The sequence below is a fragment of the Oncorhynchus mykiss genome, chromosome 2 (genome assembly GCF_057628025.1).
Source record: "Oncorhynchus mykiss isolate SJ-2025 chromosome 2, ASM5762802v1, whole genome shotgun sequence".
Taxonomy (NCBI): Eukaryota; Metazoa; Chordata; class Actinopteri; order Salmoniformes; family Salmonidae; genus Oncorhynchus; species Oncorhynchus mykiss.
In genome coordinates this window covers 60,274,205-60,302,169 of record NC_143023.1, presented here as the reverse complement: position 1 = coordinate 60,302,169, position 27,965 = coordinate 60,274,205, and the positions used below count along the sequence as shown (strand labels likewise).

Genomic DNA, 27,965 nt, shown 5'->3' with positions numbered 1-27,965 from the left:
TGTAGTTAATCCGACCCTCTCTGCCTAATCAATCGCCATTCTACCTGCTGTTGTTGTGCTAGCTGATTAGCTGTTGTTGTCTCACCTACTGTTTTAGCTAGCTCTCCCAATTCAACACCTGTGATTACTGTATGCCTTGCTGTATGTCTCTCTCAAATGTCAATATGCCTTGTATACTGTTGTGCAGGTTAGTTATCATTGTTTTAGTTTACAATGGAGCCCCTAGTTCCACTCTTTATACCCCTGATACCTCCTTTGTCCCACCCCCCACACATGCGGTGACCTCACCCATTACAACCAGCATGTCCAGAGATACAACCTCTCTCATCATCACCCAGTGCCTGGGCTTACCTCCGCTGTACCCGCACCCCACCATACCCCTGTTTGCGCATTATGCCCTGAATATATTCTACCATGCCCAGAAACCTGCTCCTCTTATTCTCTGTCCCCAACGCCCTAGGCGACCAGTTTTGATAGCCTTCAGCCGCACCCTCATACTACTCCTTCTCTGTTCCGCGGGTGATGTGGAGGTAAACCCAGGCCCTGCATGTCCCCAGGCACCCTCATTTGTTGACTTCTGTGATCGAAAAAGCCTTGGTTTCATGCATGTCAACATCAGAAGCCTCCTCCCTAAGTGTGTCTTACTCACTGCTCTAGCACACTCTGCTAACCCTGATGTCCTTGCCGTGTCTGAATCCTGGCTCAGGAAGGCCACCAAAAATTCTGAGATTTCCATACCCAACTATAACATCTTCCGTCAAGATAGAACTGCCAAAGGGGGAGGAGTTGCAGTCTACTGCAGAGATAGCCTGCAAAGTTCTGTCATACTTTCCAGGTCCATACCCAAACAGTTCGAACTACTCATTTTGAAAATTACTCTCTCCAGAAATAAGTCTCTCACTGTTGCCGCCTGCTACCGACCCCCCTCAGCTCCCAGCTGTGCCCTGGACACCATTTGTGAATTGATCGCCCCCCATCTAGCTTCAGAGTTTGTTCTGTTAGGTGACCTAAACTGGGATATGCTTAACACCCCGGCAGTCCTACAATCTAAGCTAGATGCCCTCAATCTCACTCAAATCATCAAGGAACCCACCAGGTACAACCCTAACTCTGTAAACAAGGGCACCCTCATTGACGTCATCCTGACCAACTGGCCCTCCAAATACACCTCCGCTGTCTACAACCAGGATCTCAGCGATCACTGCCTCATTGCCTGTATCCGCTACGGAGCCGCAGTCAAACGACCACCCCTCATCACTGTCAAACGCTCCCTAAAACACTTCTGTGAGCAGGCCTTTCTAATCGACCTGGCCCGGGTATCCTGGAAGGACATTGACCTCATCCCGTCAGTTGAGGATGCCTGGTCTTTCTTTAAAAGTAACTTCCTCACCATTTTAGATAAGCATGCTCCGTTCAAAAAATGCAGAACTAAGAACAGATATAGCCCCTGGTTCACTCCAGACCTGACTGCCCTCGACCAGCACAAAAACATCCTGTGGCGGACTGTGCTAACATCGAATAGTCCCCGCGATATGCAACTGTTCAGGGAAGTCAGGAACCAATACACACAGTCAGTCAGGAAAGCTAAAGCCAACTTCTTCAGGCAGAAGTTTGCATCCTGTAGCTCCAACTCCAAAAAGTTCTGGGACACTGTGAAGTCCATGGAGAACAAGAGCACCTCCTCCCAGCTGCCCACTGCACTGAGACTAGGTAACATGGTCACCACCGATAAATCCATGATTATCGAAAACTTCAACAAGCATTTCTCAACGGCTGGCCATGCCTTCCGCCTGGCTACTCCAACCTCGGACAACAGCTCCCCCCCCCCCGCAGCTACTCGCCCAAGCCTCTCCAGGTTCTCCTTTACCCAAATCCAGATAGCAGATGTCCTGAAAGAGCTGCAAACCCTGGACCCGTACAAATCAGCTGGGCTGGACAATCTGGACCCTCTATTCCTGAAACTATCCGCCGCCATTGTCGCAACCCCTATTACCAGCCTGTTCAACCTCTCTTTCATATCGTCTGAGATCCCCAAGGATTGGAAAGCTGCCGCAGTCATCCCCCTCTTCAAAGGGGGCGACACCCTGGACCCAAACTGTTACAGACCTATATCCATCCTGCCCTGCCTATCTAAGGTCTTCGAAAGCCAAGTCAACAAACAGGTCACTGACCATCTTGAATCCCACCGTACCTTCTCCGCTGTGCAATCTGGTTTCCGAGCCGGTCACGGGTGTACCTCAGCCACGCTCAAGGTACTAAACGATATCATAACCGCCATCGATAAAAGACAGTACTGTGCAGCCGTCTTCATAGACCTTGCCAAGGCTTTCGACTCTGTCAATCACCGTATTCTTATCGGCAGACTCAGTAGCCTCGGTTTTTCGGATGACTGCCTTGCCTGGTTCACCAATTACTTTGCAGACAGAGTTCAGTGTGTCAAATCGGAGGGCATGCTGTCCGGTCCTCTGGCAGTCTCTATGGGGGTGCCACAGGGTTCAATTCTCGGGCCGACTCTTTTCTCTGTATATATCAATGATGTTTCTCATGCTGCGGGCGATTCCCTGATCCACCTCTACGCAGACGACACCATTCTATATACTTCCAGCCCGTCCTTGGACACTGTGCTATCTAACCTCCAAACGAGCTTCAATGCCATACAGCACTCCTTCCGTGGCCTCCAACTGCTCTTAAACGCTAGTAAAACCAAATGCATGCTTTTCAACCGTTCGCTGCCTGCACCCGCACGCCTGACCAGCATCACCACCCTGGATGGTTCCGACCTTGAATATGTGGACATCTATAAGTACCTAGGTGTCTGGCTAGACTCTAAACTCTCCTTCCAGACCCATATCAAACATCTCCAATCGAAAATCAAATCAAGAGTCGGCTTTCTATTCCGCAACAAAGCCTCCTTCACTCACGCCGCCAAACTTACCCTAGTAAAACTGACTATCCTACCGATCCTCGACTTCGGCGACGTCATCTACAAAATTGCTTCCAACACTCTACTCAGCAAACTGGATGCAGTTTATCACAGTGCCATCCGTTTTGTCACTAAAGCACCTTATACCACCCACCACTGCGACTTGTATGCTCTAGTCGGCTGGCCCTCGCTACATATTCGTCGCCAGACCCACTGGCTCCAGGTCATCTACAAGTCCATGCTAGGTAAAGCTCCGCCTTATCTCAGTTCACTGGTTACGATGGCAACACCCATCCGTAGCACGCGCTCCAGCAGGTGTATCTCACTGATCATCCCTAAAGCCAACACCTCATTTGGCCGCCTTTCGTTCCAGTTCTCTGCTGCCTGTGACTGGAACGAATTGCAAAAATCGCTGAAGTTGGAGACTTTTATCTCCCTCACCAACTTCAAACATCTGCTATCTGAGCAGCTAACCGATCGCTGCAGCTGTACATAGTCTATTGGTAAATAGCCCACCCATTTTCACCTACCTCATCCCCATACTGTTTTTATTTATTTATTTTTTATTTTTCTGCTCTTTTGCACACCAATATCTCTACCTGTACATAACCATCTGATCATTTATCACTCCAGTGTTAATCTGCATAATTGTAATTATTTGCCTACCTTCTCATGCCTTTTGCACACAATGTATATATAGACTCCCCTTTTTTCTACTGTGTTATTGACTTGTTAATTGTTTACTCCATGTGTAACTCTGTGTTGTCTGTTCACACTGCTATGCCTTATCTTGGCCAGGTCGCAGTTGCAAATGAGAACTTGTTCTCAACTAGCCTACCTGGTTAAATAAAGGTGAAATAAAAAAAAATAAAAAATAAAAAAATGAATTCACCTTTCAGCGGGACAATAACCTAAAACACAAAGCCAAATCTACACTAGCGTTGCTTACCAAGAAGACAGTGAATGTTCCTGAGTGTCTGAGTTACAATTTTGACTTAAAGGAAAGGTTCACCCATTTTGAATGTTATATTGTTCTTGTGCATCTCTGAGTGATGTTCTATCGATTCCCTGGGTCAATTAATGTTTTCAGGAGTATCTGAGTTATTGCCGTTTAAGCAGTCAGAAATCTGGACGGTAAGTCACTCTCACTACACAGGAAGATAATAGGAAGATAATAGGAAAATTTAAATTAGATCACGAAACGATCTATCATACATGTCAGACTTCAATACTGGCCGATGTCATAACTCAGGAGGATGTCTTCTCTTGAATGCCATTGATAATATTTTTGCGATATTCTCTTTATTACTCTTTAGTCCAGAGTGCATTACATGGTGCCGTTGTCAAATATATTATAGAAAGGAGAATTGAATCCAATGAATGAAGGAACGTATAACGCCCCACCCAGCAGAATGTCGACCAATCGCTTCATGTTGTCATGCTGCGTTACACGGTTGCTAAGCTAATCATCACTCAATCCCTTCTCAAAGTCAGTGTATACAGTTGTATTCGGAAAGTATTCAGACCCCTTGAGTTTTTACACATCTTGTTACGTTACACCCTCATTCTAATTTTTTTATTTTTTATTCTCCAAATCAATCTACACACAATACCTCCTAAATACAAAGCGAAAACAGGTTTTTAGAAAAACAGTAATATCTTATTTATATACAGTTGAAGTCGGAAGTTTACATACACTTAGGTTGGAGTCATTAAAACTTGTTTTTTAACCACCACAAATTTCTTGCGAACAAACTATAGTTTTGGTACGTCGGGTAGGACATCTACTTTGTGCATGACACGAGTAATTTTTCCAACAATTGTTTACAGACAGATTATTTCACTTATACACTGTATCACAATTCCATGGGTCAGAAGTTTACATACACTAAGTTTACTGTGCTTTTAAACAGCTTGGAAAATTCCAGAAAATTATGTAATGGCTTTAGAAGCTTCTGATAGGCTAATTGACATCATTTGAGTCAATTGGAGGTGTACTTGAGGATGTTTTTCAAGGCCTACCTTCAAACTCAGTACCTTTTTGCTTGACATCATGGGAAAATCAAAATAAATCCGCCAAGACCTCAGAAAAACAATTGTAGACCTCCAGAAGTCTGGTTCATCCTTGGGAGAAATTTCCAAATGCCTGAAGGTACCATGTTCATCTGTACAAACAATGACATGCATGTATAAACACCATGGGGCCATACCACTCAGGAAGGAGACATGTTTTGTCTCCTAGAGATGAACGTACCTTGGTGCGAAAAGTGCAAAACAATCCCAGAACAACAGCAAAGGACCTTGTGAAGATGCTGCAGGAAACAGGTACAAAAGTATCTACATCCACAGTAAAACGAGTCCAATATCGACATAACCTGAAAGGCCGCTCAACAAGGAAGAAGCCACTGCTCCAAAACTGCCGTAAAAAAAGCCAGTTTCAACTGCACATGGGGACAAAGATTGTACTTTTTGGAGAAATGTCCTCTGTTTTGATGAAACAAAAATAGAACTGTTTGTTCATAATGACCATCGTTATGTTTGGAGGAAAAAGGGGAAGGCTTGCAAGCTGAAGAACACCATCCCAACCGTGAAGCACAGGGGAGGCAGCATCATGTTGTAGAGGTGCTTTGCTGCAGGAGGGACTGGTGCACTTCACAAAATAGATGGCATCATGAAGAAAGAAGATGATGTGGATATATTGAAGCAACATCCTGTTTCCATTGATAATCCTTGAGTTACGTCTACAGCTTGATTAGAGTCCACCTGTGGTAAATTCAATTGATTCGACATGATTTGGAAAGGCACACACCTGTCTAAGGTCCCACAGTTGACAGTGCATGTCAGAGAAAAAAACAAGCCATGAAGTTGAAGGAATTGTCCGTAGAGTGCCGAGAGAGGATTGTGTCAAGGCATAGATCTGGGGAAGGGCCTTGGTCAGGGAGTTGACCAAGAACCTGGTGGTCACTCTGACAGAGCTCCAGAGTTCCTCTACGGAGATGGGAGAACCTTCCAGAACGACAACCATCTCTGCAGCACTCTACCAATCAAGTCTTTATGGTACAGTGGCCAGACAGAAGCCACTCCTCAGTAAAAGGTACATGACAGCTCACTTGGAATTTGCCAAAAGGCACCTAAAGGACTTTCAAACCATGACAAACAAAATTCTCTGGTCTGATAAAAAAACAAGATTTAACGATTTGGCCTGACTGGGGCGAAGGTTCACCTTCCAACAAGGACAACAACCCTACATTGATAGCTGTAAAATGGCCTAAGCAAAATGCACTAACTATCTACGTTACATGTTAAAACTGTCTTTGGTATTATTGTGATAACTACATTTGCTAGCCAGCCCATAGAGAGAGCATTGCATTGTGGATTTTGATGTTGACTTGAGCTGCAACAGATTTCTACAATAATTTTCCATGTTGCTACCAACCTTATTATAATGCAAAAATGAAACATAGGTTCACAAAAAATATTGTTCTCACATATTAGTGTTAGTTAACACTGTAAATTAAAGGAATTTGTGGTTTTGGCTCGATTGTCCCATTAAATCTGATTGGAAAACTATGTCAAGACTTAAATGGTTGTCTAGCAATGATCCTCAACCAATTTGACAGATCTTGAAACTTTTTGAAAATGATAAATGGGCAAATATGGTAAAGTCCAGGTGTGCAAAGCTCAAAGAGACTTACCCAGACAGACTCACAGCTATAATCAATGCCGAAGGTGAATCTAACATGTATTGACTCAGGGGTGTGAATACATTTGCTAAAATGTCTAAACACATCTTTTCACTTTGTAATTATGGGGTATTGTGTGTAGATGGGTGAGGGAAAAAGACGATTTAATCCATTTGGAATTCAGGCTGTAACATGACAAAATGTGTAATAAGTCATACTTTCTGAAGGCACAATATGCTCTGTCAAACAGAGGTTTTGACAGAGCAAATAGTTTTCTGAGCATTGTTCTCGAGGCCTCATTCAAGTGTATTCAGTTTCATGTGACTAGCGCAAAGCAATTAAGAGCTATTCATCAGCTGTGATATTTCTAATTAAAATGATCTTAATTGCTTTGCTAGGGCTAAGGAGGAGGTGTGTGTGTGAGTGTGTGTGTGTGTGGGCGTGTGTGTGTCTGAATAATAATTCAGTTTCAGCATGACTGGCCATTCCACCTACTAGTTTGGCAACACATTCACACTGATGAGGAAGAATCTTAGTATGTGTGCATTAGAGAGTCTTCATGCGTGTGTGTGTGTGTGGGGGGGGGGGGGGGGAGATGTCATAAGCCTCAACCTTAACCTTTTTAACATGACTCACTTTTCAAGAGTGTCCTTTACATGTATACAAACACACAGACAAGAAAATATGTGCTAAATATACAGTACCAGTCAAAAGTTTGGACACACCTACTCATTCAAGGGTTTTTCTTTATTTTTACTGTTTTCTACATTGTAGAACAATAGCGAAGACATCACCACAGTTAAATAACACATATGGAATCAAGTAGTAGCCAAAAAAGTGTTAAACAAATCAAAACATATTTTATATTTGAGATTCTTCAAAGTAGCCACCCTTTGCATTGAGGACAGCTTTTCACACTCTTGGCATACTCTCAACCAGCTTCACCTGGAATGCTTTTCCAACAGTCTTGAATGAGTTCCCATATATGCTGAGCAATTGTTGGCTGCTTTTCCTTCACTCTGCAGTCAATCTCATCCCAAACCTTCTCAACTGGGTTGAGGTCTGGTGATTGTGGAGGCCAGGTCATCTGATGCTGCTCTCCATCACTATCCTTCTTGGTAAAATAGCCCTTACACAGCCTTGAGGTGTGTTGGGTCATTGTCCTGTTGAAAAACAAATTATAATCCTACTAAGCGCAAACCAGATGGGATGGTGTATCGCTGCAGAATGCTGTGGTAGCCATGCTGGTTAAGTGTGCCTTGAATCCTAAATAAATCACAGACAGTGTCACCAGCAACGCACCCCCACACCATCACACCTCCTCCTCATTGCTTCACAGTTAGAACCACACATGCGGAAATAATCTGTTCACTTACTCTGTGTCTCATAAAGACTCGTCGGTTGGAACCAAAAATCTCAAATTTAGACTCATCAGACTAAGCTAGTCTTTTCTTTTTATTGGTGTCCATTAGTAGTGGTTTCTTTGCCACAATTCGACCATGAAGGCCTGATTCACGCAGTCTCCTCTGAACAGTGGATGTTGAGATTTCTCTGTTACTTAAACTCTAGGAAGCATTTATTTGGGCTGCAATTTCTGAGACTGGTAACTCTAATGAACTTATGGTCTGCAGCAGAGGCAATTCTGACTCTTTCATTCCTGTGATGGTCCTCATGAGAGCCAGTTTCATCATAGCGCTTGATGGTCTTGCCACTGCACTTGAAGAAACTTTCAAAGTATTTGAAATGTTCCGTATTAACTGCCCTACATGTCTTAAAGTAATAATGGACTGTTGTTTCTCTTTGCTTATTTGAGCTTTTCTTGCCATAATATGGACTTGGTCTTTTACCAAATAGGGCAATCTTCTGTATAACCCCTCTCTCTACCTTGTCACAACACAACTGATTGGCTCAAACGCATTTAGAAGGAAAGAAATTCCACAAATTAACTTTGAACAAGGCACACCTGTTAATTGAAATGTTTCCAGGTGACTACCTCATGAAGCTGATTGAGAGAATGCCAAGAGTGTGCAAAGGTGTTATCAAGGCAAAGGGTGGCTACTTTGAAGAACCTGAAATATATTTTGATTTGTTTAACACCTTTTTGGTTACTACATGATTCCATATGGGTTATTTTGTCATTTTGATGTCTTCACCATTATTCTACAATGTAGAAAATTGTAAAAATAAAAACCCTGGAATGAGTAGGTGTGTCCAAACATTTGACTGGTACTGTATTTTTTCACATAATATCCAGTTTAGTTGTAAGTATATGATCCCATGTTAACTTCACTAGGATAGGGGGCAGCATTCGAAATTTTGGGTGAAAAGCGTGCCCAAATTAAACTGCTTGCTACTCAGGCCCATAAGCTAGCTATATGCATGTAATTAGTAGATTTGGATAGAAAATACTCTAAAGTTTCCAAAACTGTTAAAATAATGTCTGTGAGTATAACAGAACTGATATGGCAGGCGAAAACCCGAGGAAAAACCAACCAGGAAGTACTATTATTTTGAAAAGCTGTTTTTCCATTGAAAGCCTATCCACCATACAAAGACTTAGGACCCAGTTTACGAGCTCTGTGGCTTCCTCTACATGTGGCCAGTCTTTAGGCATTGTTTCAGGATTTTACTCTGAAAAATGAGGGCAATACACTGCTTTCAATGAGAGGACAGTGGAAATGTCCATCCATGAACCAAGCACGTGATCGAGAGTGGGCATTTCTTGTTTACCTTTTCCATTGACGAAGCTTTAGTCCGGTTGAAATATTATTGATTATTTATTAGAAAAACAACCTGAGGAATGATTTTAAACATCGTTTGACATGTTTCTACTATCTTTTATTGTACTTTTTTGACTTTCCGTCTTGGTTTTGAGAGCGCGCATTGTGCCTTTGGATTTCTGAACAAAACGCACCAACAAAATGGAGGTATTTGGACATAAAGATTAACTTTATCGAACAAAACAAACATTTGTTGTCTAACATGGAGACCTGGGAGTGCCACCAGCTGAAGATCATCAAAGGTAAGTGATTCATTTTAATGCTATTTCTGACTTTTGTAACACTCTCCTTGGTTGGAAAATGGCTGTATGGGTTTCTGTGGCTAGGAGCTGACCTAACATAATCGCAAAGTGTGCTTTCGCTGTAAAGCCTTTTTGAAATCTGACACAGCGGTTGCATTAAGGAGAAGTTTATCTGTATTCGTATGTTTAACATTTGTATCTTTTATCAATGTTTATGATGAGTATTTCTGTTATTTGATGTGGCTCTCTGCACTTTCACCGGATGTTTGTTTGAGACAATGCTCAACTCAATCTCAATAGCAGTATATAAAGGGATTGGATCTGATTTTGAATCTGAAAGATGGCCTATTTACACATTTCACATTCAAAATCTGCATATAGCTGAATTCCTGAAATTGAAAGGGAATTGACCACTATATGAATTGCACATATGGCCAAGTACACCCCCCCCCCCTTCTCTGTGCCATGCATGGCTTTTGGCTTCCTCTCCACTGAATAGGCCCAGCAGTTGCCTGTGAGGGTCATGTTTCTATTTGGGAAGTATTGATTAGCACCGTTTATCCCCCTTCATTGAGTGTGAGAGTTCCCAAACCCCCGAGGCATGAGATTCTTGCTGCACGCAGAGTCCTAAAGCTAGGCCTAGCAGAGGATTTCTCTCCCACTCTCTCTCCCCCTCCAAAATTGGAGGCCTGTCTCCTTTTTTTCAGAAATGTCTGGCATATAGACAAGTAAACATTCAATTAAGGACCATCTTTATCTGCCCCTCTCTCTCTTTCTCTCACCAGGCAGGAGAAGGAGTCATTCATCCGGTGCTGTAGTGTCTGCTTCTGCAGAAAAGGGAACAGGGCGGCGTGGTCGAACCGACAGGGCACCGCAGAGATCAGCTCCTCTACCCCCTGCCTCTGAGAGCAATCCAGACCTGAGAGAGCAGGAGAGAGAAAAAAAAGAGAGTGAGCGAGAGTGAGTGAGAGAGTAAAAGCAGACAGAGAGAGGGTAAGAGGCTGAATGAGTAGAAGAGATATAGAGAAACGGTTAACCAAAAAAATCCATTCCATCCTGCATCTCCATCAATGAAAATAGATCATTTTACTGAACAATGGAGCGCAACTTTGCAAGCCCCGACAGCACAGACTCCTCCTGTTCAAATCAAATCCCAGCATACAGGCAGACAGAATGACGGAACATCTGCTCACAGCAATTCACACCTTTGAGTACAACCGTGAAACGGGAGTGTAAAAAGGAGGGAAATCTATTCGACTGCATTGGCATCATCAGTTTTCGCTGCTTTGGTTATTAGTTCCCACCTCCATTGGCTTGAGATACTCTGTGAAATCCAGTTTCCAAATTTCAGCTGTAAATATGAGAAACTGACAGAAACTCTTGCAACAAGCGAGAGTATGTGAGAAAAAACAGTGACACAAACACAAGCATGTAACGCGTCTCGTCACGACACTGATATTCTTAGTCTTGGTAAAGCATCACTTGAAAAAAGGTAAGTAATTTGGTCAGCGGTGGATAAGCCTTGACCTTGAAACTTACGGGTCACCTTTTCAGTGGACCTTCCTAATGACTGTTCCTACATAGAGCCTGTGTATGTGTTTTTGTGTGTTTGTGTCCTACATCTCATTGTCTGTCTCTAAGGCTGGATATTTTCAATGTCACACAAAGAGCCAGTGAATGGACAGGGAAGGGAGAGAACATCGTTGAAAAGAACACATCAATGCACATACAGTTGAATTCTGAAGTTTCCATACACTTAGGTTGAAGGCATTAAAACTCGTTTTTCAACCACTCCACAAATTTCCTGTGAACAAACTTTAGTTTTGGCAAGTTGGTTAGGACATATACTTTGTGCATGACAAGTAATTTTTCCAACAATTGTTTACAGACAGATTATTTCACTTAACTTTCACTTAACTCACTGTATCACAATTCCAGTGGGAATGTTGACTGTGCCTTTAAACAGCTTGGAAAATTCCAGAAAATTATGTCATGGCTTTAGAAGCTTCTGATAGGCTAATTGACATAATTTGTGTCAATTGGAGGTGTACCTGTGGATGTATTTCAAGGCCTACCTTCAAAATCAGTGCCTCTTTGCTTGACATCATGGGGAAATCAAACGGAATCAGCCAAGACCTCAGAAAGAAATGGTAGACCTCCACAAGTCTGGCTCATCCTTGGGAGCAATTTCCAAATGCCTGAAGGTACCACATTCATCTGTACAAACAATAGTACGCGAGTATAAACACCATGGGACCATGCAGCCGTCATACCGCTCAGGAAGGAGACGTGTTCTGTCTCCTAGACGTAATTTGGTGCGAAAAGTGCAAATCAATCCCAGAACAACAGCAAAGGACCTTGTGAAGATGCTGGAGGAAACAGGTACAAAATAATCTATATCCACAGTAAAACGATTCCTATATCAACATAACCTGAAAGGCCGCTCAGCAAGAAAGAAGCCACGGTTCCAAAACCACCATAAAACAAAGCCAGACTACAGTTTGCAACTGCACATGGGGACAAAGATTTTACTTTTGGAGAAATGTCCTCTGGACTGATGAAACAAAAATAGAACTGTTAGAACTGCCATAATGGCCATCATTATGTTTCGGGGAAAACGGGGGAGACTTGCAAGCCAAAGAACACCATCCCAACCTTAAAGCGCAGGGGTGGCAGCATCATGTTGAGGGGGTGCTTTGCTGCAGGAGGTACTGGTGCACGTCACAAAATATATGGCATGATGAGGCAGGAAAATTATGTGGATATATTGGGGCCACATCTCAAGACATCAGTCAGGAAGTTAAAGCTTGGTCTCAAATGGGTCTTCCAAATGGACAACGACCCCAAGCATACTTCCAAAGTTGTGGCAAAATGGCTTAAGGACAACAAAATCAAGGTATTGGAGTGGCCGTCACAAAGCTCTGACCTTCATCATATAGAAAATTAGTGGGCAGAACTGAAAAAGCGTGTGAGAGAAAGGAGGCCTACAAACCTGACTCAGTTACACCAGCTCTGTCAGGAGGAATGGGCCAAAATTCAACAAACCTATTGTGGGAATCTTGTGGAAGGCTACCCGAAATGTTTGACCCAAGTTAAACAATTTAAAGGCCATGCTACCAAATACTAATTGAGTGTATGTAAACTTCTGACCCACTGGGAATGTGATGAAAGAAATAAAAGCTGAAATAAATCATTCTCTCTACTATTATTCTGACATTTCACATTCTTAAAATAAAGTGGTGATACTAACTGACCTAAGACAGGAAATTTTTACTAGGATTAAAATGTCAGGAATTGTGAAAAACTGAGTTTAAATGTATTTGACTAAGGTGTATGTAAACGTCCGACTTCAACTGTGCAATCCATAAACAGCTAGAAGCAATGATGCCAGGTCAGAGAAAGAAATAAGGAAAACACACTGAGAGGAAAAAAGGAGAAGGTGAAAGAGATAAAGAAAGGATGAGGGCAGATTCGACAGCCCTGTATGTGCCCAGGTTCACTTCCAGTCCTTTCAGACTCGTCCTAGTTAATGGCTGGTGTCGAGCAGAACGAGCAACCCCCATGAAAAGCCTAACACTCTCTCTTTTTCCATATTGTAGAAATACATTTGGGACCGACTTTTCTTCACATGACCCACAAAAGACCAAGGCTGTAGAGAAAATAATCTTTGCCCCCACGCCTCCAATGACCGCGGCTTCACACCCGAGACAAGCAATAGTGATAGCTTTTTATTAATGCTGCCATTTCTGTCTCGTCCACCACTCTTGTATGAATGGAGAAAAGCCCCGTGCTTTGCCTGCAAGCGCTCTCTCAGACATTTGCGTCTCCCCCTCCACCCTCATCTGTCGCTTTTGTAAAAAAAATAAAAAAAGGCAGCAGAAGTGCAATCCCCACAATCAACTCGGAATCGACGCTCTCCCTTTTCTTTCCTTCTTTCTTTCACTTGCTTTTTCTGTACTCCTGCCCTTTGGCTCCTGTTTTCTTTAATTCGGATGTAGGTCATTTTACATGTGTTACCCTAAATGCGGTGTGTCCTTAATGTCATTTGGTTTAAGGCGTGTAGATATGGAGGAACAAGAAGATTCTAAAGAACACAAGACAAAGGGATATTGATTAAAGCTGATGATGAGACGGGGAGGGAGAGACAGTATTGATTTAGGGGCAGCAGGAGGAGGCGTGATGTTAATTTATCCAGTCACTAGGAGAAATCCTATTGATCCGTAACATCTAACTTCCAGCTACAGTATTATGTGCAGATGAGGGGGGGGTGTTAATGTATCCAGTCACTAGGAATAATCCTATTGATCCGTAACATCTTTAACTTCCAGCTACAGTATTATGTGCAGATGAGGGGGGGGGGGGTGTTAATGTATCCAGTCACTAGGAATAATCCTATTGATCCGTGTCATCTTTAACTTCCAGCTATAGTATTATCTGTAGACGAGGGGAGGGGGGATGTTACAATATGTGTTTGTGTCTGTGTGTCTATATGTTGTGTGTGTGTGTGCGCGTGTGCGTGTGTGTCTAGACAGTGAGTGTTGAGGTCGGGTCATTTAGAGTGTGTGTATAATGTGTGTGTGTGTGTGTGTGTGGGGGGGGGGTGTATGTGGCTAGACAGGTTGAAGGGGGTATGTACTGTGGTGTGTTCGTGTCTGTGTGTCTATATGTTTGTATGTGGGTGAATGGGGCTAGACAGGTTGAAGAAGGTATGTACTGTGATGTGTGTGTGTGTGTGTTACAAAGCACAACTTATGTGTGTCTCTGGAGTTGTTGAATTGTAGCTGAAGGAGTATATCCCTTACGCCTGGTGTGGCACTAGGGAAGAGAATATGGATACAGGGGGAGGTGCAGGGGGTTGGCGCTCATTCTCTTCATATCCCTCTCTTTGAAGCCCCATCAGCGTTGTCACGGCAGCAGTCATATCCATGTGGCATGTCTCCCAGTGAGGTGGCAGATATGATGATGACAGGTTATCAACGTGGGCGAAGAGAGACACCGAGCGCTAACATCTCAGGTATACCAGGCGGAGTGATTTGATTTGTTCGAGCGAGCCCGGCATGGGAACTGAGGGGAGTGACAGATGCGAATGGACAGGTTATCGGAGTCTCAGCATCGCTCCTTGCCACACATGCACACACAGACACCTTAAGTAAGAACTCTGCTCAGAGGTCTCAGCTGTCCTGGTAGACTTGGCTGTCAATTAAAATATGAGAAAGGCTAAAACTATGAGACAGGTTGGACTTTAGTCCTAAACTTCAAACACCTGCTTTTCAAAACAGAAACTGACAAGAACCTTGACAGAGATCAGCATGATGAATGTCACAAATCCGTGAATCACGGAAGGGAAAAGATATGCGAGTCAGGAGCGACTTCTCTTCTAAGTTCACAATAAATTATTGGAAATGACAATCAGTTAAAACTACCTTCATGCATACAACAAAAGTGGTCGAACACTTTTTAACTAATCTTAAATCAAATCAAATCAAATTTTATTTGTCACATACACATGGTTAGCAGATGTTAATGCGAGTGTAGCGAAATGCTTGTGCTTCTAGTTCCGACAATGCAGTAATAACCAACAAGTAATTTAACTAACAATTCCAAAACTACTGTCTTATACACAGTGTAAGGGGATAAAGAATATGTACATAAGGATATATGAATGAGTGATGGTACAGAGCAGCATAGGCAGGATACAGTAGATGGTATCGAGTACAGTATATACATGAGGTGAGTATGTAAACAAAGTGGCATAGTTAAAGTGGCTAGTGATACATGTATTACATAAGGATGCAGTCGATGATATAGAGTACAGTATATACGTATGCATATGAGATTAATAATGTAGGGTCAGCATGATGAATGTCACAAATCCGTTATACTATATCTATATGGTCAGCATGGCCTTTTTATGACGTAAACATATATACCGATAACATCTCCATACAACATTAAATCCCGGTCAATAACGTCTGACTATACATATTAAAATGGTGTTGTTTCACGCAAACGATGAGTGAACGATTGAAGGCCAGCGAAACAAAAACATGTTTACTACAGTCTGTGTCTTAGATTGTTCAATTACTGAAACCAATGCTCAAATGCAGCATTTGAACTCAACGCAAGGATATTATTAATGGTGTAGCAACCTGGCATTCTCTAATGGGCTCAAATCTCCTTGAGGATAATGCTGACCTTCAACAAACACCCACGTTGCAAAACACCTATGCTGTGTGTGTGTGTGTGTGTATATGTTTGTTTGTTTGTGTGTGTGTGCGTGTGCGTGTGCGTGTGTGTGTGTGTGTGTGTGTGTGTGTGTCTGAGAGGAGGAATGCGAAGATGACAAGGGAGACTGGTATACAGTGTAATTTTACTGTGTGTGTGTGTGTGAGATTATTAGCTCATTTTTTAACCTTTAAATCACACTACAGGAAAATTCTTCCAGGGTGCGTGAGCTCTGACACACCATCATTAGAGAGGACTGCACACACACATGTACACGCACACACACAATCATAACAACACTTAGCACTTCTGATTGTTCCCAGTTGAAGAGCTATTTCCAAGAGCCCATCACATTCCGTAGCATAATGCCAACAAAAAGAGAGAAGAAAAAAACAGTATAAAAATACAGAACAGACTCAATAAACCCCACGAACGTGCGTGCATTTTAATGATCAAAATGACTCTGGTGTCAGAAAACACACTCCCTCTCTATCGCTCAACTGATGGGAGAAAAATGTGTTGCCACACACACACGCAGCGGCTCGACATGCTCATGCTAACAGTCTAAATCAGCCCCATGCTGGCGTGTGTGTTTCAGTGATAGCTCAGTCGATCAACGTCCTATCTCTGGCTACAGCACTGAACACTTTGCCTTGTCATAGACTCTCATCTCCTATCCAGTCAAGTGGGTTAGACATTCATCTGTTTGAATTTGTTCAGTCACTCATTGCCTTTGTTTATTTTCTTTCTGTGAACAATCAATATAAAAAAAAGAGGAAATGTTTCACACAACCACAATTTTGGTGATGCTTATACACAAGGTGAGTGCACAATACCGATGTCTCATTTTTGTGGGTTTGATTCAATTTGAAGAACGCATATAGACACAGTTATATATATTATCATCCTTGAATTTTACAATGGAGTGCCATGGAGCAGAATGTCCTGTTTTCTCTTTTCAAAACTGGTTGAATGGCTATTTTTACCCTGTATACATCTGCAACTTACCACAGGAGAGAGAAATTTCACAGTAAACCAGATAACTTGCCTCCAACCAAATTCATTTTAATATTAGATGGTCCGGTGTAGTTAAATCAATCAAATACATGTGTGAACATTCAATTTCAACTTATTTTAGATGAAATACTGAATCTTGCAAGTGTGCCAATATATTTGGTGTAAACTATAAACTGAACATTCGTTAATTGTAAGTAAAAAATTTAATGACCATTTATATGATCTTATTTTTCAAGAATAAATGAATAAATGCTGTTGAAGTGAACCTACTGAGCAGTGAGATTGGTGCGAATGGCTGGGAGTTCCCTGCTCTGCAGTTCTGGGTGGGTGGAATTGGTTTGTATGATTGGCCTGTAGCACGGTACATGGCCTGAACCCACAGCATCCGGTCCTGCTCGTCATCATTGGCAAACACGACCAGGTCACCCTCCTTGACCGCATTGAAGAACACTCGACCACCCTGGAGACCTGAGAGAGAGAGAGAGAGAGAGAGAGAGAGAGAGAGAGAGAGAGAGAAAGAGAGAGAGAGAGAGAAAGAGAGAAAGAGAGAGAGAGAGAGAGAGAGAGAGGAAGAGAGAGGAAGAGAGAGGAAGAGAGAGAAGGTATGTGGTGCAGATGGTCATAACATAAGAGACAAGATGGATGGATAGATAAGGTATAGTGGTATAGTGTCTTAACTCAGCGTTAGTGTGAGTGTTGTAACAAGTGAGTTACCTGTGTGTGTGTGTGTACCAGGCTGGGGGTCGGAGTAGTCCACAGTGTAACCTTCTAGTTGCATCAGTTCATGGGGCTCAGACTTCTTCTCTCTATAGCTGCACATTGCAAAGGTGTATTGGCTGACCTGCAACAGTTAACAAGGGTTCACACACTGTATAAAATTGCATTATAATTAGTAAAAACACATTACGCTATGTTTTTGAAATATGGGAATCAGGTGAGATAGTATAAGAGATTGTAATTTCCAGAAAATATGTTTGCATTACACTACAGTTTTTTTCATCTCCCTTTTATAGATTGCTGCATATTTCTCTCCGTGGTCAACATGTGTTGCTTCATGATTCAAAAACAAACTTTCTTCCTAGTGGAAAAGTCCACTAGGAAGAAACAATCTGTTAGAAGTTATACATTTGGCGAGTATACCTTAAAATATTGTATTATTCTCAATGAAACAAGTGTCAATGAATCATGACATTTAGCCTACCTGGACAAGAACGAAATATCTCATTTTCCAACGTTTCCAAACTCTCTGTCCCAACGCATAAAGGTACCTACAAATACAGAAAGATTAAGAGTCTTAATTGAAACATCTAATGTTAACTGTGTTTTATCACCGCGTAGCTGGAACTCAAACTCATTTACACTGTTGGGATTATAGATTTGAAGAAGTATTAACCCAAAGCAAATTCAATTCAATACAAATTCAATTCAATATAAAATATAAAAACACGAGTTGTATCTAAAAAATGACAAGATGTCCAGATGACAACAAGACACAGCTCCAGTATCGGCTCTATTTATTTGGTCATCAGGAAGTCATTGAAAGATTTAGTCGGGTCACCAAGGTAGGTAGGTTAAATAAAATATATCTAATATTGAGCAGCTCTTTTACAAAAATATTTCCAAGAATATAGACTATTTTATCATTCACTGAGAACATAAGACATGTTCTTATAGGTTTATGAGGTTTATGCTGCAAATATTGTGACAAAGGGTAGGCCCAATTTATGAATTGCAAATAACAACTGTGATAGGCCAAATTGTAGAAGCATAATGATTTCAGCCATGACACAATCAAGCAAATGTTTTCTCTGAGTCTCTTCCCTTGGAAAACTTGACCATTGTCAGAAATCGAATAATTAAAATCTAGAAGCTCCATAACCAAATCGCCAAATCACGCAAGTCAAACAATGGGGAATAACGCGTGTGGGATATGGGAAAGGGATGAAATCCATATATTGTGAAAACACTATGCAAAGAGGAGAGGGGCTGCCCTTTATGAAAAGGCCTCCAGTCCAGGTTGGGAGCCCTCGTGAATGCGAATCTGAAAATCTGGGCCATTCCCCAGGAGTTGGGTTAACATGTGGCAGAAGTAATCATCCACTTGTGAACATTATTTTCCGTTCTTACTCAAACACCTTTCAGCCACTCATGATCCCATTTGCGACCCCAGAGGTGCGGACCAATGAACACACGGCCGCAGGAACATTTTCTGTCCTTGATACAATGCATACTGCTCATGCACTTCCTAAAGCTAAGTACACGCATTCATGTTTTCAATAGTAGGCCTAGTCTATACAAAATTAGAACAGCAGTTACATATATTCAAGCAACGCTTAGGCAATTTTTTTCAATGAATCAAATTAACTCGACAAAGAGAGAGCAGCCACAGTAGTTAAAACTGTCACTTGTATGAGAAAAGCAAGTACTTACCGGGGCAAAGAGAGCCATTGATCGAGATTGAACCAAATCAAACATATTAAGTGTGAGAAACAAAATATCTTCAAAAATGACATTGTCAAAAGGGGTTTATGTGTACATTAAAAGAAGGTTATATTCAAAAGGGATAACAAGGCAACTAGATAGAAAAGACTACCCTGTAAGCCTATCAAGAATAGTCAGAGATCTCTAGATAAAAAAAAAATAAAAAATTAAAATTAAAGTGAGATAAAATTTGATTCAATCAAGCATTTTTTTCAGATTTGTCCTAATAGTTACCATCTACCAATCTTCACAATATTGTTTAAAATGTTAAACACAGTATATTACTTATTTGAAAATTTGGATAAGTAAGTAAATAGGTATTGATAAAAACTCAAAACTGGACAATAACTAAATGAAACAGGCTGCAACATCAACCCTGCAGCTACTTCAAGTTTTGGAGTAACAATGCACCTGTGTGGACATTTGTTAGAACTGCACCTAGATGTTGCGAAGTACTTTGCACGTTTTACATTCTCAAGCTTTCTCAACGTCCACACGAACCCCTTAGCCAAAAACAGGTTCATGCACACACGTACATACACCCTGGTGGTGTCTGTCCTGACTCCATTGTACATACACCCTGGTGGTGTCTGTCCTGACTCCATTGCACATACACCCTGGTGGTGTCTGTCCTGACTCCATTGTACATACACCCTGGTGGTGTCTGTCCTGACTCCATTGCACATACACCCTGGTGGTGTCTGTCCTGACTCCATTGTACATACACCCTGGTGGTGTCTGTCCTGACTCCATTGTACATACACCCTGGTGGTGTCTGTCCTGACGCCATTGTCTTCCAGTCATTATTAGTAGCCCCTCGGCCCCCTTCAAAAGGCTCTCAACACCAGTAGAGATTTTTTTAAATTTAAATTGAACCTTTATTTAACTAGGTAAGTCAGTTAAGAACAAATTCTTATTTACAATGACTCTAGCGACGCCTCAAGCACTGAGGTGCAGTGCCTTAGACCCCTGCGCCACACAGAGATGGAGAGAGAGAGAGAAAGAAACAGAGAGAGAGAGATTTTGTAAGATTATTCTACATGTCCAGGGGAGAACTACAAAAGCAGAGAAAAAAAGAGCCCCCTCATCCAGCTTGTCCTGGGGCTGAGTTCACAAACCTGTTTAATAACTAACACACTAAAGCCTCAGGACCAGAGCATCCAATTAATCAGTATAAAATTATAACACAGTCAAAACAAAACTACATGGCCTATTGGCAAACACAAGAACAAAGCAAAATGCAGTGCTATCTGGTCCTAAATCAACAGTACACCATGGCAAACTATTTGACCATGGTTACTGATCAAAACCTTAGAAAAACCTTGACAAAGTACAGACTCTCTGAGCACAGCCTTGCCATTGAGAAAGGTAGATACAGGAAAACCTGGCTCCCTGTAGAGGAAAGGCTGTGCAACCACATCACCACAGCAGAACCTGAGACAGAGCTGCATTTCCTGACAAAATGTTTAAATATATATCAAACAATTAGAGTGTAATTTCCCCAAATTGTAAACCCTTATTTAAGTTTTCAAAGACCTCTCTGATGAAAATAGGCTACCCGTCCTGTTGGGGGAAGACGCAGAGAGCTGTGGGTTGGCAGCACACTACATTGCTGCCTGCCATAAAATGAGAGACAGTGTCTGACAGACCAACCAACATGCACATGTCCTCTATGCCATTGTTATGGCCGATTGCATGGTTATTTTTACCCTTGATTATTGTTGTTACTGATTGTCCCGTTGACAATATGGATTATTATTATTTTAATTATGTTAATATTGTAAATGTATCAAAGTACAGTACGCTTTGGCAATATGTACATTGTTACGTCATGCCAATAAAGCAAATTAAATATAATTTAAATTGAGAGAGAGGGGGGAGTAAAACACAGGAACAACAACAGTAATACCAGAGTGGATGGAGCCAATTCACTCACATATTTGTCCCCAAAGAGAAATAAAGGGGGTGAGAGAGAGAGAGAGAGAGAGAGAGAGAGAGAGAGAGAGAGAGAAAAATAGAGAAAAAGAGAGAGAGAGAAAAAGAGGGGGTATCTGAATGTAAGGGATTGAAAAAAGGGAGGGGTGGGAGGAGAGGAGAGCTCTTAACTCTTTCCGACTTGGTGAATTGAAAGTGTGAGAGAGGATGAAGAGAGGGAGGGATATAGAGAAATAGATAGGAAAGGTGAGCAGGGAGGTAGACAGAGATGGGGAGGAAGGCAGACACAGAGGAAGAGAGAGTAAATGTGCTGAATGACTATAAATAAAAACTTTGTTTTAAGTGAAGAGTAGAGAGAAAGAGAGGAGACAGAGCAAGCATGAAAGTGCTCCTCTGTTTATGTATGAACTGTATATCAGGGTTGTGGTCAATTCTGAATTGAGTTGCCATGTAGCATCTGGTTGAAACATTTTAAACAATTAAGGCATTCTTCTATGGGACAGATCAAAGTTTACTGAGGGAGGGGTGGTCCAAAATAGGGGATGGTTGTCAAACTTTTTATTTTTTTGCTTTGGGGAGGGTAGTGCATTTTTTTCCACTGGTTTACATTTGCTATTCTGCTCGTATTTTCCCTATAAACAATGCTTGACTTACTTTTGATATTACCCTAATAAGGCTTAGAATTTTATTTTATTTTTAACTTCTGCTAATGCAGGCCTATGATATGAAGGCAGTGCACCCCGATGCTCCAACTGACTCGAACCGTTGAACTTGAAGTGAGGAAGTCTGTTTCGGGCCTTCCAGAGTTACTCCTATAAATCAAACAACATAATGTTAATCTTTATACTAATCTTTGAATTACGACTTACCATCCTTCTGTACGTCTATATCTGTGTAGCAGAGGCAGTAGCCATCTGCTATAAAGAAATACATGTCAGTGTCTTAGCATGCCACCTGTATATCTCTATAACTCTGGGGATAGGCCTAAGCGTCGCTTCCTTTATACAGGCATTATATATACAGTACCAAAAGCTACTCATTCAAGGGTTTTTCTTTATTTGTACTATTTTCTACATTGTAGAATAATAGTGAAGACATCAAAACTATGAAATAACACATATGGAATCATGTAGTAACCAAAAAAGTGTTACACAAATCAAAATATATTTTATATCAGAGGTTCTTCTTAGTACCCACACTTTGCCTTGATGACAGCTTTGCACATGCTTGGCATTCTCTAAACAAGTATCATGAGGTAGTCAATTAACAGGTGTCCCTTGTTCAAGGTGAATTTGTGGATTTTTTTTCCTTCTTAATGCGTTTAAGCCAATCAGTTGTCTTGTGACAAGGTAGGGTTGGTATACAGAAGACAGCCTTATTTGGTAAAAGACCAAGTCCATATAATGGCAAGAACAGCTCAAATAAGCAAAGAGAATCATCATTACTTTAAGACATGAAGGTCAGTAAATACGGAAGATTTCTAAATTTCCACAGGAAAGGAAGACTCAGAGTTACCTCTGCTGCAGAGGATAAGTTCATTAGAGTTACACCTGATGGCAAATACTTATTTTCCACGATAATTTGCAAATAAATTAATTGAAAATCCTACAATGTGATTTTCTGGATTTTTTGTGTCATTTTGTCTGTCAAAGTTGAAGTGTACCTATGATGAAAATTACAGGCCTCTCTCATCTTTTTAAGTGGGAGAACTTGCACAATTGGTGGCTGACTAAATACTTTTTTGCCCCACTGTACATAGACAGTACGGACTGTGCAAAAGTTTTAGGCAGGTGCGAAAAAATACTGTGAAGTAAGAAAGCTTTCAAAAATAGACATGTTAATAGATTATATTTATCAATTAACTAAATGCAAAGTGAGTGAACAGAAGAAAAATCTAAATCAAATCCATACTTGGTGTGACCAGCTGTTGCCTTCAAAACAGCATCAATTCTTCTAGGTACACATGCAAAGTCAGGGATTTTGTAGGCATATATAGTCAGGTGTATGATTAAACAATTACACCAAACAGGTGCTGATGATCATCAATTAAATGTGTAGGTTAAAACACAATCATTAACTGAAACAGAAACAACAGTGTAAGAGGAATAAAACTGGGTGAGGAACAGCCAAACTCAGTTAACAAGGTGAGGTTTCTGAAGACAGTTTATTGTCAAAAATCATACACCATGGCAAGACTGAGAACAGCAACAAGACACAAGGTAGTTATACTGCATCAACAAGGTCTCTCCCAGGCAGAAATGTCAAGGCAGACAGGGGTTTCCAGATGTGCTGTCTAAGCTCTTTTGAAGAAGCACAAAGAAACGGGCAACGTTGAGGACAGTAGACACAGTGGTCAGCCAAGGAAACTTACTGCAGCAGATGAAAGACACATCATGCTTACTTCCCTTCACAATCGGAAGATGTCCAGCAGTGCCATCAGCTCAGAATTGGCAGAAAACAGTGGGACCCTGGTACACCCATCTACTGTCCGGAGGTCTGGTCAGAAGTGGCCTTCATCGAAGACTTGCGGCCAAAAAGCCATGCCTCCGACGTGGACACAAGGCCAAGCGACTCAACTATGCACAAAAACACAGGAACCGGGGAGTAGAAAAATGGCAGCAGGTGCTCTGGACTGATGAGTCTAAATTTGATATATTTGGCTGTAGCAGAAAGGAGTTTGTTTGCCAAAGGGCTGGAGAGCGGTACACGAATGAGTGTCTGCAGGCAACAGTGAAGCATGGTGGAGGTTCCTTGAAAGTTTGGGGCTGAATTTCTGCAAATGGAGTTGGGGATTTGGTCAGAATTAATGGTCTCCTCAATGCTGAGAAGTACAGGCAGATATTTATCCATCATGCAATACCATCAGGGAGGCATCTGATTGGCCCCAAATTTCTTCTGCAGTATGACAACGACTCCAAACATACAGCAAAAGTCATTAATAACTATCTTCAGCGTAAAGAAGAACAAGGAGTCCTGGAAGTGATGGTATGGCCCACACAGAGCCCTGATCTCAACATCATCGAGTCTGTCTGGGATTACATGAAGAGAGAGAGGCACCTGAGGCTGCCTAAATCCACAGAAGAACTGTGGTTAGTTCTCCAAGATGTTTGGGCCAAACTACCTGCCGAGTTCCTTCAAAAACTGTGTGCAAGTGTACCTAGTATAATTGATGCTGTTTTGAAGGCAAAGAGTGGTCACACCAAATATTCATTTGATGTAGATTTTTCTTCTGTTCACTCACTTTGCATTTTGCTAATTGATAAATATAAACTATTAACATGTCTATTTTTGAAAGCATTCTTACTTTGCAGCATTTTTTCACACCTGCCTAACACTTTTGTACAGTACTGTATATAATTTGTTTTATTTATTTATTTCGATATTAATATCATTCAGTGGACACCTAAGCCTATTGGCCTATGCATGCAACGCCCTGATACATTTAGTGCTCAAATCTCTGAAAGCTGAACCGTGCGGTCGACAATTATTGTTTTAAGAAGGTAGCCCCCCCCCGTCCAACAATGACTGCCTCGCCTGGTTCACTAACTACTTCTCAGATAGAGTTAAGTGTGTCAAATCGGAGGGCCTGTTGTCCGGACCTCTGGCAGTGTCTATGGGGGTGCCACAGGGTGAAATTCTCAGGCCGATTCTCTTCTCTGTATATATTAATGATGTCGCTCTTGCTGCGGGTGATTCTTTGATCCTCCTCTACGCAGACGACACCATTCTGTATACATCTGGCCCTTCTTAGGACACTGTGTTAACAAACCTCCAGACGAGCTTCAACGCCATACAACACTCCTTCCATGGCCTCCAACTGCTCTTAAATGCTAGTAAAATGCTAGTAAAACTAAATGCATGCTCTTAAACCGATCACTGCCCCGCACCCGCCCGCCCGACTAGCATCACTACTCTGGACGGTTCTGACTTGTGGAATATGTGGACAACTATAAATACTTAGGTGTCTGGCTAGACTGTAAACTCTCCTTCCAGACTCACATTAAGCATCTCCAATCCAAAGTTAGATCAAGAATCGGCCTCCTTCACTCATGCTGCAAAACATACCCTCTTAAAACTGTCAATCCTACCGATCCTAACTGACTATCCTACCGGCAATGCCATTTACAAATTAGCCTCCAACACTCTCAAAATGGATGCAGTCTATCACAGTGCCATCCGTTTTGTCACCAAAGCCCCATATACCACCCACCACTGCGACCTGTATGCTCTCGTTGGCTGGCCCTCGCTACATATTCATTGCCAAACCCACTGGCTCCAGGTCATATATATGTCTTTGCTAGGTATAGCTCCGCCTTACTTCAGCTCACTGGTCACCATAGCAACACCCACCCATAGCACGCGCTCCAGCAGGTATATTTCACTTGTCATCCCCAAAGCCAACACCTCCTTTGGCCGCCTTTCCTTCCAGTTCTCTGCTGCCAATGACTGGAATGAATTGCAAAAATCACTGAAGTTGGAGACTTATATCTCTCTCTCACTAACTTTAAGCGTCAGCTGTCAGAGCAGTTTACCAATCACTGCAGCTGTACACAGCCCATCTGTAAATAGCCCATCCAACCAACTACCTACCTCATCCCCATATTTGTTTTTGTTTTTCTGCTCTTTTGCACACCAGTATTTCTACTTGCACATCCTCATCTGCACATATTTCACTCCGGTGTAAATTTCTAGATTGTAATTACTTTGCCACTATTGGCCTATTTATTGCCTTACCTCCTTACTTAATTTGCACACAACGTGTACAGATTTTTCTATTGTGTTATTGACTGTACGTTTGTTTATCCCATGTGTAACTCTGTGTTGTTATTTTTGTCGCACTGCTTTGCTTTATCTTGGCCAGGTCGCCGTTGTAAATGAGAACTTGTTCTCAACTGGCCTACCTGGTTAAATAAAGGTGAAATAAAAAATGAAAAAATAAAAATAGGCTATAAAGTTTTGCATATTGTACACATCGAAACACAAGGAATAGTGTTTTTGTCATTTGTTATTGGCTGTTTTTAAGGACACATAAAATGTCCAATATCCCTTGTTTATTGATGGCACTGGCTGCGCCATGTTGGATCTGAATGCATATAGATGTCCATCAAATTTCTCAAATGTCCAGTACATTAAAATCTTCACCGTCATCTTGTCCAGCGCCAAATTTTACTAAAAGGAAACTCTGAAATTGTATATTGTTTTTAATTAAGATTTTAGAATATTCACACGAAAATCTGTCGTCAATTCAATGGAAACCTAGCTATAGACACTGTAAAGTCTCAAGTGCGCTAGTCCAGTGTCACTTTGATTATGCCTGCACATCATGGTTCACCAGCAGCCCCAGAGATCTAAAGAATAAGCTACCAGCCAAACAAGCTTGTAAGAATTGAACTTAAACTCCCATCTCATACTCATCTGGAGGTACAGCATTTTTTAATCTCTATCTCTGTAATATGTCTGTATTTATGTAATTGTATATGTATTTATGTAAAAAAATAGGGACCACGATGGACATAAGTCCCCGACTTTATTGTGCAATCCCCATCCCTTTAAAAAAATCTGTGTATATACATATTGTTTTTTACCGACAAATAAAAATCTAGCAACCAATCAATCAATCCAAACTGTGCAGTGGCCAATTGATGACTGGAAAGAGACATCTGTTTCAAAACACCAAAAAGTGTGACATACTAGACATAGTTTATTTATTGTTGTGTTGGAAACACAAACCATGATATTGAAGTGCCCTAAGTCGGAATGCATTTATTATTGGTAGTGTGGTGTATCGGTACAGAAACCTGTTGGTGGAAGATGACTTACTGACTTTATTGACCCCATGGGTAAATTTTGTTGCAGTGTCATGTACACGTTTAAAGTGCCGTTTAAATACAAAACAAAATTGACAATAGAACTTTCATAAAACACTAGACTGCTGGACTTACTGAGTCGGTAGGAACATTAGCCCAAGCTATATAGGAGGGATATCACACCTGGCACAAATGATTGTCTAGTTCTGTTTTTCCTGCTGAGTGGTGCCCTATACCTGCGCCCAGAGATGAGTAGTTCAAAGTCCGGGTACAGGGGGTGGCTTGGGTCTAAAATTATTTTGTGAGCCTTGCGGAGGGCCCTGACCTTAAAGTTCTCATCCAGGCCTGTCTGGTTGACTCCAAGTACCTTGCTTCCTGTGGTGATAATCCTTCTCAGCATATTTCTCTGGCTGACAGTGGCATTGCCAAACCAACAAACAACACAAAAAGTTTAAATACTCACAATGAAAGATTCATAAAACAGAGTCAGTATAGTACAGTCTACATTAAAAGATCCCAGCTTTTTGAGAAAGTACAGTCTGCTGGCTGTTTTTGTAGATCAGGTCTGTACATTTACTCCACTGAAGCTTATTGTCCAAGAGGGCACCCAGGTATTTGTACTCTACAATCTCTATAGTCTGACCTCTGATAGATGTTGCAGAGGTAGGTGTTGTACACTTCCTGAAGTCTATGCACATCTCCTTGGTCTTGTTGGTATTGAGGACCAAGTGTGATTCCTCACACAACTCTACAAAGTCAATTAGGACCCGGGCCATGATGTTTCTCGTCATCATGCAACAGGCTGATCATGGCAGTGTCATCAGCGAACTTAACGAGGTGTCTGTCAGGATGGGAACTAGGACAACTATTAG

At 41.6% G+C, this 27,965-nt stretch overlaps 1 protein-coding gene across 1 annotated transcript in view; it reads right to left on the bottom strand.

Moving 5' to 3' along the window:
* Nucleotides 1–27,965, bottom strand: part of LOC110501720 (calcium-dependent secretion activator 2) — a 192,099-nt gene that overhangs the window by 93,996 nt on the left and 70,138 nt on the right. The window contains exons 7-10 of the mRNA XM_090203751.1: nt 18,072–18,138; nt 17,585–17,711; nt 17,141–17,338; nt 10,411–10,547 (exon numbers count right to left, since the gene is read on the bottom strand). Coding sequence (XP_090059877.1) covers nt 10,411–10,547; nt 17,141–17,338; nt 17,585–17,711; nt 18,072–18,138 — 529 coding nt within the window. The remainder of the gene's footprint in view (nt 1–10,410; nt 10,548–17,140; nt 17,339–17,584; nt 17,712–18,071; nt 18,139–27,965) is intronic.